Source organism: Schistocerca piceifrons, chromosome 4 (assembly GCF_021461385.2).
Source record: "Schistocerca piceifrons isolate TAMUIC-IGC-003096 chromosome 4, iqSchPice1.1, whole genome shotgun sequence".
NCBI classification, from domain to species: Eukaryota; Metazoa; Arthropoda; class Insecta; order Orthoptera; family Acrididae; genus Schistocerca; species Schistocerca piceifrons.
Genome location: NC_060141.1, coordinates 615,035,907 through 615,048,677, shown reverse-complemented (window position 1 = coordinate 615,048,677; position 12,771 = coordinate 615,035,907). Strand labels below are relative to the sequence as shown.

General features: G+C 38.8%; 1 protein-coding gene across 3 annotated transcripts in view; it reads right to left on the bottom strand.

Annotated features, from left to right (window-relative positions):
- Positions 1–12,771, bottom strand: part of LOC124796317 (saccharopine dehydrogenase-like oxidoreductase) — a 99,638-nt gene that overhangs the window by 74,109 nt on the left and 12,758 nt on the right. For all 3 annotated transcript variants that reach the window (XM_047260445.1, XM_047260446.1, XM_047260447.1), the window contains exon 2: positions 603–782. In XM_047260445.1, the coding sequence (XP_047116401.1) occupies positions 603–782 (180 nt within the window). The remainder of the gene's footprint in view (positions 1–602; positions 783–12,771) is intronic.

Sequence of the window (12,771 nt, the reverse complement as noted above, 5' to 3'; positions counted from 1 at the left end):
ACATGAGCACCATAGAACAGCTCCCCCCCCCCCCCCCCCCCCCTTTCCCCAATATATCTGAACAACAATAGTAAAGCATTCTCATGTAAAGACATCACATTCCACCTGTACTGTACCCGCTACTATTGAAGAAACATTATGGATTGATAGGTTTACACTTTATGTGATGATATAAGCCATACTCAGATTTAAGACATTCACATACAGTTACACAACCTTAAAAATCGTTATCTCTATGATAATTTTCCAAAACAAATTTTATTAGTATTTGACCATTACAGTTTCCCAATACATCTTTCATTTTGCTGGGGAATGTCACCAATTGTGAATGTTAATTTACTTTAAAAACAATTGAAAACAATTACACTAAATGCCATTTAGTAAGAATATTTTTCTGGCAACTGAAGGCCTGAAAATATAAGCCATCAACTACTGAATTCTGCAACTTAAGGTAAAAGTTACTTTCAATAGATAATATACCAGAAGTTAAATAACTGAAAAGATGCAGAAGTGTTTGTGCCTTTGTATGTATAAATCATAAGGCAGAATTATACACCAGCAACAAGAGGAAATGTCACAATAAGTTAACAAAATATATTTACCTGTCTTTTTACTGATATCTTTTAAAACTTGCTGTAGTTTTGTCGCACTCCTTCCAGCAACACCCCATGTAAAATTCTTGTCTTTTGATAATCTGAAAGCTTCCTCAGCAACATATCTTCCCGTAAATCCACTGGCACCAAATACAACCAGGTCTAGTCTTCTGTCTTCTGTAGACATTCCTGAAAAGTTTCATTACCACATTAGAAAACTAATAGTTGTTTAACAAAATGCCTATATAATTGGAATGAGATTTTCACTCTGCAGTGGACTGTGCGCTGATATGAAACTTCCTGGCAGATTAAAACTGTGTGCCAGACCGAGACTCGAACTCGAGACCTTTGCCTTTCGCGGGCAAGTGCTCTACCAACTGAGCTACCCAAGCACGACTCACGCCCTGTCCTCACAGCTGAGGTACTGGTAGAAGTAAAGCTGTGAGGAAGGGGGCACGAGTCGTGCTTGGGTAGCTCAGTTGGTACAGCACTTGCCCGCAAAAGGCAAAGGTCCCGAGTTCGAGTCTTGGTCCAGCACATCTTGCCTATATAATTGTTCTACAGAGCATACTTACTGTAAAAAAAACTTACAAGTTGTATGATTATCCATTGATGATATTTCAATTGGGAACTATTTTTGAGTACTGTTGCGATTTAAATGGCTAGCCTGGCTACCATGTACAGTAGTTAGTATACTGTAAGACACTATCAAATTATTATAAACAATAGCATTACAGGTAACCTGGATGGAATAGGAGCAGCAGCTTCACACACAAGTTTTGAGTCTTGTGGTAGTCCTACATCATCATGATCAGTGCTGTGTTAACACTGCTGTGAGCCTTGTGATCACAGAGCTGAGCAAGCTGCTACTGCCTGAAATTTCTCAAGTGCAGTGCTGTTGGCTACAACCTGAGATGGGCATATAATGGACATGGTATACACTTGAATAATAGAGTGAAAGATGTGTTACCTGAACTTCTTGTAGAAAATGCACGAGAGGGGGTGAGGTGGGGTGTATGGGAGCAATACAAAGTCAAATATACCTATGGCTGATGGCGACAGAGGGGAAACTTTTTTTTTTTCTTTTTAAGGTTTGAGTCAGGAATCAGGCACCCTCTCGTGAAATAAGTTAGAACAGAAGAGTCTCACAAGAAATACACACAGAAGTAAGGTTAGCTTACTTCATCAGAATATTAAAGGATTGAATAATAAGGTAGAAGAGCTTCTGCCTGTTTGGAAAATTCAGTGGGCTCTGAGAAGCTAGATATCCCATGCCTGTCTAAGCACCACATAAACACAAGGTTAAATGCAAAAGATTATGGCCTAGTGTCTTATTCAGGTAAAACTAACATGGGAAGAGGAAGATTTGTTACACATATCAAGCCAGAACACAGGTTCAAAAATACAGAGACAAGTAGATTTTGTACTGATCAGCGCATATAAGTGTATGCTTGTGGATTAATACTGAAAATTAGTTAACTTTTAATTGTAACTATATATTATAGATCCCCACTACGAAATTTTGAACTACAATATTTATGAGGAATATGGATTCCCCACTATGCAAGCTGTCAGACAGCAGCAAGTGTCTAACAGTTCACAGTGATTTCGCTCTAGATTTTCTAAAGGATTCTAATAGGGAAAATGATCTGGATACCTTATTTGGATTCTACAATTTGATCTCATTAATTAACTTTCCAACATTGGTGGAGAAAGATGGTTGGAAATTATAATTGATAATATTTTCTCTGATGAAGCTCAAAACAAGAAAATAGGTGTACACCCAATAACAAATGCTCTTGCTGACCATGTTGCATTGTTGGGATAACACACTATAGATACACCTCCGTGGAAATGTAAGAATAATTAATGACTCCAGCACAAATGTTTTTAAGAATAGTTTACAAGAAATTATCTGGTATGACATTCATAGCTAATGGACCAAATCCTGACATTAAATTTAGTCTTTTCCATGATAAATTCATATTACTATTTGAAAATGGCTTTCCACATATACTACTTGGAAATGACAAACAGCTATGTAAAAAAAGCTATGGAACTTGTGAACAGAAAAGGGAATTTTATCTGTTGGCAAGAACAAGTAAAGATCTTGCAATAGTTACACACTACAGAAGTTCCTCAACATTCGTAAGGAGTATTAATTTAAATGGAATGGCTATAAATGGTCAGTCACCGGTAGTGGATATGTTTATTAATTATTTCTCAAATATAGCAGAAAATATGGGGGCAAACAGTTCAGGAGAAAATTTGTGTGGTGTCACACACACTTCTAAAATTAACAAAATTATGTATTCTCTCAAAAATAAGAGCTCATTTGGATTTAATGGAGTTTCCAACAGAACACTGAACACTTGTTTCCATATAATAAGCACATTCTTTTCTGGAATACGTAATGCAGCACTAATTCAGCACACTTTTTCAGAGAGATTGAAATATCCCATTGTTAAACCCTTCTATAAAAAAGGTGGTAGGAGAAATCTCAATAACTACTGACTCATTTCCATATGACATTTTTCAAAATTTTTGAGGTCATGTATTCCAGAACACATCTTAACTGCACAACAGTAAGATCCTCAGTAAATCACAGTTTGGATTTCATAAAAGTTGCACCTGAAAATTCCCTTTTCACATTCACTCACCAAATAACAAAATACATCAGTTGGTATTTGCTGTGACCTATCTACGGCACTTGACTGCATAAATCACAATATTATCCTGGTTAAACTGAGGTTTTATGAAATTGATGTTATAATAAACCAATGTATAATGTTTACTATTTATCCATCTATCCATCCATCCACCCATCCTTTGATCACTTTTGGTTTTGATATTGAATATGTAATGATATGCATGGATGTGTAACAAAGTATTTGGTATGTATATAAAAAAGGTACACACTAGTCTTCAGGTATTTGTACAAGAAATTTCGAGTTTATACAATATAAATAAGATTACAAACATACCTACACAGTGTAGAATCAGAGTTAAGAAAGGTCTAGACAATTGTGCGTAGATACAGTGCCCAGCACAATGTCTTTGCATTATTTACACAACATTTGCAGAAGAATCTCATATTTAATAATTTTGTATAATAGTATGTAAGAACTTTACACCAATATACTTTTATCTAGGAACCCCTTTACACTGTAACAACACGCCAGGACCAGATGACACCTTGGTTTTTGTTTGAAAGCAGACAGTGTTTTTAAGTTCTTTATACTACTTGAAAGTTTGTTATAAAATATACATCCAGCTATTTCAGATTCTTTGTCATTTGCCTTAAGTCTGTCTGCATACATGTGGTATGTTTCTGTACACCTTGTGCAGCGAAAGGTTTCCGACACACCTAATAACTTTCTTTTGCAGTTTAAGTAGTGTACCTGTGTGTATATTATCTGCATTGTCCAACACAGATATTGTTGTTGTTGTGGTCTTCAGTCCTGAGACTGGTTCGATGCAGCTCTCCTTGCTACTCTATCGTGTGCAAGCTTCTTCATCTCCCAGTACCTACTGCAACCTACATTCTTCTGAATCTGCTTAGTGTATTCATCTCTTGGTCTCCCTCTACGATTTTTATCCTCCATGCTGCCCTCCAATACTAAATTGGTGATCCCTTGATGCCTCAGAACATGTCCTACCAACCAATCCCTTCTTCTGGTCAAGTTGTGCCACAAACTCCTCTTCTCCCCAATTCTATTCAATACCTCCCCAGTAGTTATGTGATCTACCCATCTAATCTTCAGCATTCTTCTGTAGCACCACATTTCGAATGCTTCTATTCTCTTCTTGTCCAAACTATTTATCGTCCATGTTTCACTTCCATACATGGCTACACTCCATACAAATACTTTCAGAAACGACTTCCTGACACTTAAATCTATACTCGATATTAACAAATTTCTCTTGTTCAGAAACGCTTTCCTTCCCATTGGCAGTCTACATTTTATATCCTCTCTACTTCGACCATCATCAGTTATTTTGCTCCCAAAATAGAAAAACTCCTTTACTACTTTAAGTGTCTCATTTCCTAATCTAATACCGTCAGCATCACCCAACTTAATTCGACTACATTCCATGATCCTCGTTTTGCTTTTGTTGATGTTCATCTTTTACCCTCCTTTCAAGACACTGTCCATTCCATTCAGCTGCTCTTCCAAGTCCTTTGCTGTCTCTGACAGAATTACAATGTCATCAGCGAACCCCAAAGTTTTTATTTCTTCTCCATGGATTTTAATACCTACTCCGAACTTTTCCTTTGTTTCCTTTATTGCTTGCTCAATATACAGATTGAATAACATCGGGGAGAGGCTACAACCCTGTCTCACTCCCTTCCCAACCACTGCTTCCCTTTCATGCCCCTCGACTCTTATAACTGCCATCTGGTTTCTGTACAAATTGTAAATAGCCTTTCGCTCTCTGTATTTTACCCCTGCCACCTTTAGAATTTGAGAGAGAGTATTCCAGTCAACATTGTCAAAAGCTTTCTCTAAGTCTACAAATGCTAGAATCGTAGGTTTGCCTTTCCTTAATCTTTCTTCTAAGATAAGTTGTAGGGTCAGTATCGCCTCATGTGTTCCAACATTTCTACGGAATCCAAATTGATCTTCCCCGAGGTCCGCTTCTACCAGTTTTTCCATTCGTCTGTGAAGAATTCGCGTTAGTACTTTGCAGCTGTGACTTATTAAACTGATAGTTCGGTAATTTTCACATCTGTCAACACGTACTTTCTTTGGGATTGGAATTATTATATTTTTCTTGAAGTCTGTGGGTATTTCGCCTGTCTCATACATCTTGCTCACCAGATGGTAGAGTTTTGTCATGACTGGCTCTCCCAAGGCTGTGAGTAGTTCTAATGGAATGTTGTCTACTCCCGGGGCCTTGTTTCGACTCAGGTCTTTCAGTGCTCTGTCAAACTCTTCACGCAGTATCTTATCTCCCATTTCTTCTTCATCTACATCCTCTTCCATTTCCATAATATTGTACTCAAGTACATTGCCCTTGTATAAACCCTCTATATACTCCTTCCACCTTTCTGCCTTCCCTTCTTTGCTTAGAACTGGTTTGCCATCTGAGCTCTTGATATTCATACAAGTGGTTCTCTTCTCTCCAAAGGTCTCTTTAATTTTCCTGTAGGCAGTATCTATCTTACCCCTAGTGAGATAAGCCTCTACATCCTTACATTTGTCCTCTAGCCATCCCTGCTTAGCCATTTTGCACTTCCTGTCGATCTCATTTTTGAGACGTTTGTATTCCTTTTTGCCTGCTTCATTTACTGCATTTTTATATTTTCTCCTTTCGTCAATTAAATTCAATATTTCTTCTGTTACCCAAGGATTTCTATTAGCCCTTGTCTTTTTACCTACTTGATCCTCTGCTGCTTTCACTACTTCATCCCTCAAAGCTACCCATTCTTCTTCTACTGTATTTCTTTCCCCCATTCCTGTCAATTGTTCCCTTATGCTCTCCCTGAAACTCCCTACAACCTCTGGTTCTTTCAGTTTATCCAGGTCCCATCTCCTTAAATTCCCGCCTTTTTGCAGTTTCTTCAGTTTCAATCTGCAGTTCATAACCAATAGATTGTGGTCAGAATCCACATCTACCCCTGGAAATGTCTTAAAATTTAAAACCTGGTTCCTAAATCTCTGTCTTACCATTATGTGATCTATCTGATACCTTTTAGTATCTCCAGGATTCTTCCAGGTATACAACCTTCTTTCATGATTCTTGAACCAAGTGTTAGCTATGATTAAGTTATGCTCTGTGCAAAATTCTACAAGGCGGCTTCCTCTTTCATTTCTTCCCCCCAATCCATATTCACCTACTATGTTTCATTCTCTCCCTTTTCCTACTGACGAATTCCAGTCACCCATGACTATTAAATTTTCGTCTCCCTTCACTACCTGAATAATTTCTTTTATCTTGTCATACATTTCAATAATTTCTTCATCATCTCAGAGCTAGTTGGCATATAAACTTGTACTACTGTAGTAGGCATGGGCTTCGTGTCTATCTTGGCCACAATAATGCGTTTGCGTTCACTATGCTGTTTGTAGTAGCTAACCCGCACTCCTATTTTTTTTATTCATTATTAAACCTACTCCTGCATTACCCCTATTTGATTTTGTATTTATAAGCCTGTAATCACCTGACCAGAAGTCTTGTTCCTCCTGCCACCGAACTTCACTAATTCCCACTATATCTAACTTTAACCTATCCATTTCCCTTTTTAAATTTTCTAACCTATCTGCCTGATTAAGGGATCTGACATTCCACACTCCGATCCGTAGAATGCCAATTTTCTTTCTCCTGATAACGACGTCCTCTTGAGTAGTCCCCGCCCGGAGATCCGAATGGGGGACTAGTTTACCTCCGGAATATTTTACCGAAGAGGACGCCATCATCATTTAATCATACAGTAAAACTGCATGTCCTCGGGAAAAATAACGGCTGTAGTTTCCCCTTGCTTTCAGCCGTTCGCAGTACCAGCACAGCAAGGCCGTTTTGGTTAACGTTACAAGGCCAGATCAGTCAATTATCCAGACTGTTGCCCCTGCAACTACTGAAAAGGCTGCTGCCCCTCTTCAGGAACCACATGTTTGTCTGGCCTCTCAACAGGTACCCCTCCGTTGTGGTTGCACCTACGGTACGGCCATCTGTATCACTGAGGCACGCAAGCCTCCCCACCAACGGCAAGGTCCATGGTTCATGGGGGGAGGGAAGGAGATTAGGATGCATATAAAATTCCCCACACACATTTAGCAATTGCAGAGCATTTCCATGTTCACTAGCATATATATAAAAAGTTAACAAAGTAGGATAGGGTAAAGGGAGGACAAGGCAAGAAGTTGGAAATGGCTTACTCAAAGGAACCATCCCAGTATTCACCTTAGCAACAAGGCGAAACCATGCAAATCCCACGTCAAGATGGTTGGACAGGTAATAAAGCCCAGTCCTCACAAAAGCGTGTCCCGTACATTAAGAAGCATAACCATCTCACTCGATACATGATTCAGAAACGAATCACAAAATACATTTGTATTGTGAGTGTAACATTCACTTAGAATAAATCAAACTAGAAATTTTGAAAATAAAAATGCCCATTAAAGAGTGGAAACATTTGACTATAAACTTGTTCCTGTTTTTGATTATATATGTAGTGAAGTCTGCAACTGTTGTTGGGGTGTGTGTACTGTAAGACCTTCGGTACACACACTATCAGATTATTTGACTCGTCGCTCTAACGAAGTAGGCGAGTGTCAGCAATATCTCTCGTGGTCTTAGCGTGGCGTGTTTATCTTCTGCCGTTAGGTCAGACGATAGAAATGCCAATTGCACGCTTAGAGTAGCAGATTGACGGTGACCAACTTTAAACAGAACTTGATTAATTTTCACACACATTTATTAAAATAATAAAAAGCATAGACATTACGTAACTTGATTCTGGATGCGGTTTACAATTGACAATCTGAAGTTCCTTTGGTCTTGGTACGTTAATCTTATTCTCACATACCTCTGATACTTGATAAAGTGTCTATTCATTTATCTTCATGGCTATGTACAGGAATACGGTAATCTTATTAGGTGCAAACTGAAACTTGACTATAGACTGGTGGAGACTAATGTAACAGACAGGTGCAGATAAATGCAGACTGGTGCAGAGAAATGCAGACTGACTAATCGGAGGTCTGTACACTCGTTATAATACCTCGCGCGTTCAGGTATAACTGCGCAAGTGTGATCCGTGAGGAGAAAAGGTTCTACGTTTGCAGCGATCTCATAAGCTGCATTACATATTAATACGCGGATCGGCGGAAGCAGAATTTGGTCCGTCTCTTAGGCAGTGCCATCTCCTAGTGCAGAGATGGACGAACGCTGCGCCTGCGCTGTTGTGCTTAGCGGGGCGCGCTATAGTGGGAAAGTTGTGTACGCGCTGACTACGCAGAACTATGTACACAACAGTTGTATTTGTAGATTGGCCTTTTCTGAAACCATTCTGTGCCCTACTTACCATTTTATGTTTCTCTATGAAGTTTACTATTCTATCCTTTATGACTATTTCTACAATTTTCAACAGAACAGATGTGATGTTGATAGGTCTGTATTTGCCAGAATTCCCTTCGTCTCCTCTTTTATATAGAAGGTTTACTTTACTTTTCTTTAAGCAATTTGTAAATATCCCTTCCTGCAGTATTTGATTTATAAGGAACATGATAGGTTTTGTTAGGAATTTAGAAATATGCTTAATACTTTAAAGAGATATGCCATCCAATCCATCTGCCTTTTTAAGTATTTAGTTATGGCTTATGACTCATCTGTAGGTGATAGGAATAAACAACCTGTTAATTTTCTGGAGTTTTTATATTATTTACTACTTCAGTGTTTTGGTTTTTGACCAATCCATCCACTACAGCCATGTAGTACTGACTGAAAATTTCACATACTTCATATCAATCTTTTAGTTGTGTTCCTTCCTTTGTTAAGTGTGATAACATGAGCTGGTATTTTGTCTCTTACCTGCCTCTGCCCACACAGTTTTAGAGATATCTGACAAAGTTTATATTATATGTTTATAAGAGCTGGCTTTTCTCTCCCTTATCGAACTGCTGTAGGCTTGCTTCATGTCTTTACAGACCCCACCATTCACTAAACATTTATCCTCCTGATTAATATTAATATTTATATGCTTCTTTTAATTCTTCCCTACTCCAAATTTTTTCTGTGATCTAGTTTTTACTGAGCTTTTCTTGTACTTTACTAGGTACTTTTGGACAGCTAATATTTATAAAATAACTTAGTTTCACAGAAAATTTTTCCAACTCTTTTCTAATTTTTTCACTATAATCTTCTCCCAGTTTTCTGTTTTCAGTGAAACTTCCAAGACAGGTTTCCTGGTCTGGTCTGCTTCAGTTCTATCACTATACCTTCATTGTAACATTACCATGCACTTGATTGGCCATAATAGTCAGCAATTATCGTGTTCATGTACTGTAAATTCAATATGTTCTCTGATATGTTAGCGATTACACAACATATAATAGTGTGTACAGTATCTGTACATCATGTTGGACTTTTTCTGTGTGTCTGCAGGTTGAATGAGCTTCAGATAACAAGGAAGCTCTTGCACAAATATTCCCCCTCATTGTCATTAATATTAAAGTCATCTACCATTAAAAAAGTGAATTCTTTGGTAAGTCTGCCTAGTAATATCTCAAATTCAAAGAGGAAACTATCCACTCTTGAGATTGGTGAGTGATACAGACACAGCACAACACACTTTTTTCCTAGCAGCTACTGCTTCAATCACTAGTTCTGTACAGTTAAGTATATGATATGCAGTACCATCAACATACACAAAGTTGAAAAAAGTCACGAAATAGCAATACACACAGATAAAGATGGCAGTAGTATCGTGTACACAAGGTATAAAAGGGCAGTGCATTGGCACAGCTGTCATTCATACTCAGTAAGTCAAGGAAAAGGTTTCTGATGTAATTATAACCACACAATGGGACTTAAGAGACATTGAATGTGGGCTGATAGTTGGAGATAGACGCATAGGGCACTCCATTTCTGAATGGACAGTGTAGTTGCTGATGCCGTTCACTTAACAACCACGAGCAGCAGTGTTTGCATAGAGTTTCCAGTACTAACAGACAAGCAATATCATGTGAAATAATACCAAAACTCAATGTGGGATGTACAACAAATGTACCCATTAGGATAGTGTGGCAAAATTTGGCATTAATGCGCTATGGCAGCAGGTGATTGATGTGAATACCTTTGTTAAGAGCCCAACAGACATCGCCTATGACACTCTTGGGCTCTTGACCATATCGGTTGCACCTTAGAGGACTGGAAAACCGTGGTTCGGTCATATGAGTACTGATTTCAGTTGGTAAGAGCTGATGGCAGGGTTCCAGAGTAGTGCAGACCCATAAAGCCATGGATGCAAGTTGTCAACAAGGCACTATGCAAGCTGGTGGTGGCTCCATAATGGTGTGGGCTGTGTTTGCATGGATCGGACTGGGTTCTCTGGTCCAACTGAATCAATCATTGACTGGAAATGTTCAGCTACTTTGACACCATTTGTTTGGTTTGATGAACATTCCAAACAATTCAACCAAATGATTTGGCCATCCAGACTTCCTGATGTAGGACACAATTGAGAGGTCAGTTTGTGCACAAAATCCTGCACCAGCAAAACTCTTGCAGTTCTGGGTTGCTATAGAGGCAGCATGACTCAGTGTTTCTCCAGAGGACTTCCGGTGACTTGTGGAATCCATGTCATGTTGAGTTGCTGCACTACACCGGCCAAAAAGGAGGTCCAACACAATATTAGGAGATATTCTATGACTTGTCATCTCAGTACACATAGCTACATTATCACTTTTGTTTGTTACTTCTACAATAATGTGCCATATTTTATATACCGGGTGATCAAAAAGTCAGTATAAATTTGAAAACTTAAACTACGGAATAACGTAGATAGAGGGGTAAAAATTGACACACATTCTTGGAATGACATGGGGTTTTATTTGGGGGGGAAAAAAAAGGTTCATAAAATGTCCGACAGATGTCGCGTGAAAGATATCTTGCACGTCGTTTGGTGATGATCGTGTGCTCATCTGCCACTTTCGTCATGCTTGGCCTGCCACGTCCCCAGACCTCAGACCATGCGATTATTGGCTTTGGTGTTACCTGAAGTCTCAAGTGTATCGTGATCGACCGACATGTGTAGGGAAGCTGAAAGACAATATCCGACACCAATGCCTCACCATAACTCCAGACATGCTTTACAGAGCTGTTCACAACATTATTCCTCGACTACAGCTATTGTTGAGGGATGATTGTGGACATATTGAGCATTTCCTGTAAAGAACATCATCTTTGCTTTGTCTTACTTTGTTATGGTGATTATTGCTATTCTAATCAGATGAAGCGCCATCTGTCTGACATTTTTTGAACTTTTGTATTTTTTTGGTTCTAATAAAACCTCATGTAATTCCAAGCATGTCTGTCAATTTGTACCTCTCTATCTTCATTATTCCCTGATTTATTCAGTTTTCAAATTTATCACCCGGTACTTTCAGATTAGTTTATTTTCCTGTAGCTCTGCCGCTATAAAAATGTTTGGCATCTCAGTAGCTAATAATACATCAATTTCATTTGATTTAATGGAGGCATATTGCACATTTTGGTGAAGTACTTTAACTTCAAAACCTTTGCCAGCGATTCTCCTGTCAGCTACATTGGATGTGTATCTATCTGAGATTTGCTTATGTAGTCCTTTGTAATACAGATGGCACCTTTATACCACTGTCTAAATTAGTAATTCCATTACTCAATATATTATTTTCACACAAACCACTTACCTTGTGTGTTTACCCTTCCTTTGCCTACGACTAAAAAACCAAACTCTTTTGGGTTTGTTTCAGGACACAAAAACAACTGAGGTCACTAGTGCCCATGTCAACCTTAGAACACTAATACGAGAAAGAAGTTAAAAATGACTACATGTTAACCAAAATTGACAGGGGGCAAGGGAACCAAGCACAAGGATCTTCCTCTTGGAGGAAGGTCCACAAAATACACTGTAGAGACAGTGGAGATCCTGAACTAGAGATTAAATGTCCTTTGCCATATTGCTACAATGGGTAAAAAGTAAAATGCGGTTGACAGCCTGAGTATCATTCACTGACATGGCTGGTAACTCAGATAGCAGGCATACACTAGAATGTAAGTGGTTTTTAAAAAATGGCCAGACCATCAAAGGTTGATGACAATGAGCACACAGTGGTGGAAGATCACCATCTAACAAATGACGTCAACAGATGCCAATATGGAGATCATTCGAAGGAATGGAAGAGCTAGAGGGCCAAGGTAGGAGGACTGCAGCCTTGTTTGTCAGAGCGAAGTGACCAAGCACCCACAAAAATCACATCAGGTCCATCAAAAGCGAGCATGTGGAAGCTTTTTTGGACCCCTTGCACTAAGGAATTGACTGTGTACAACACACAGACACTCTGAAGGGGACAGATAATTGGGGCATACGACAATTAATAAGCCTGTGTCACTGGATGTAATGCATGGCCTCATAAAAGGCAAAGAGCTCAGCTGTAAATATTGAGCAATGTTCCTGAAGCCGATACTGAAAACG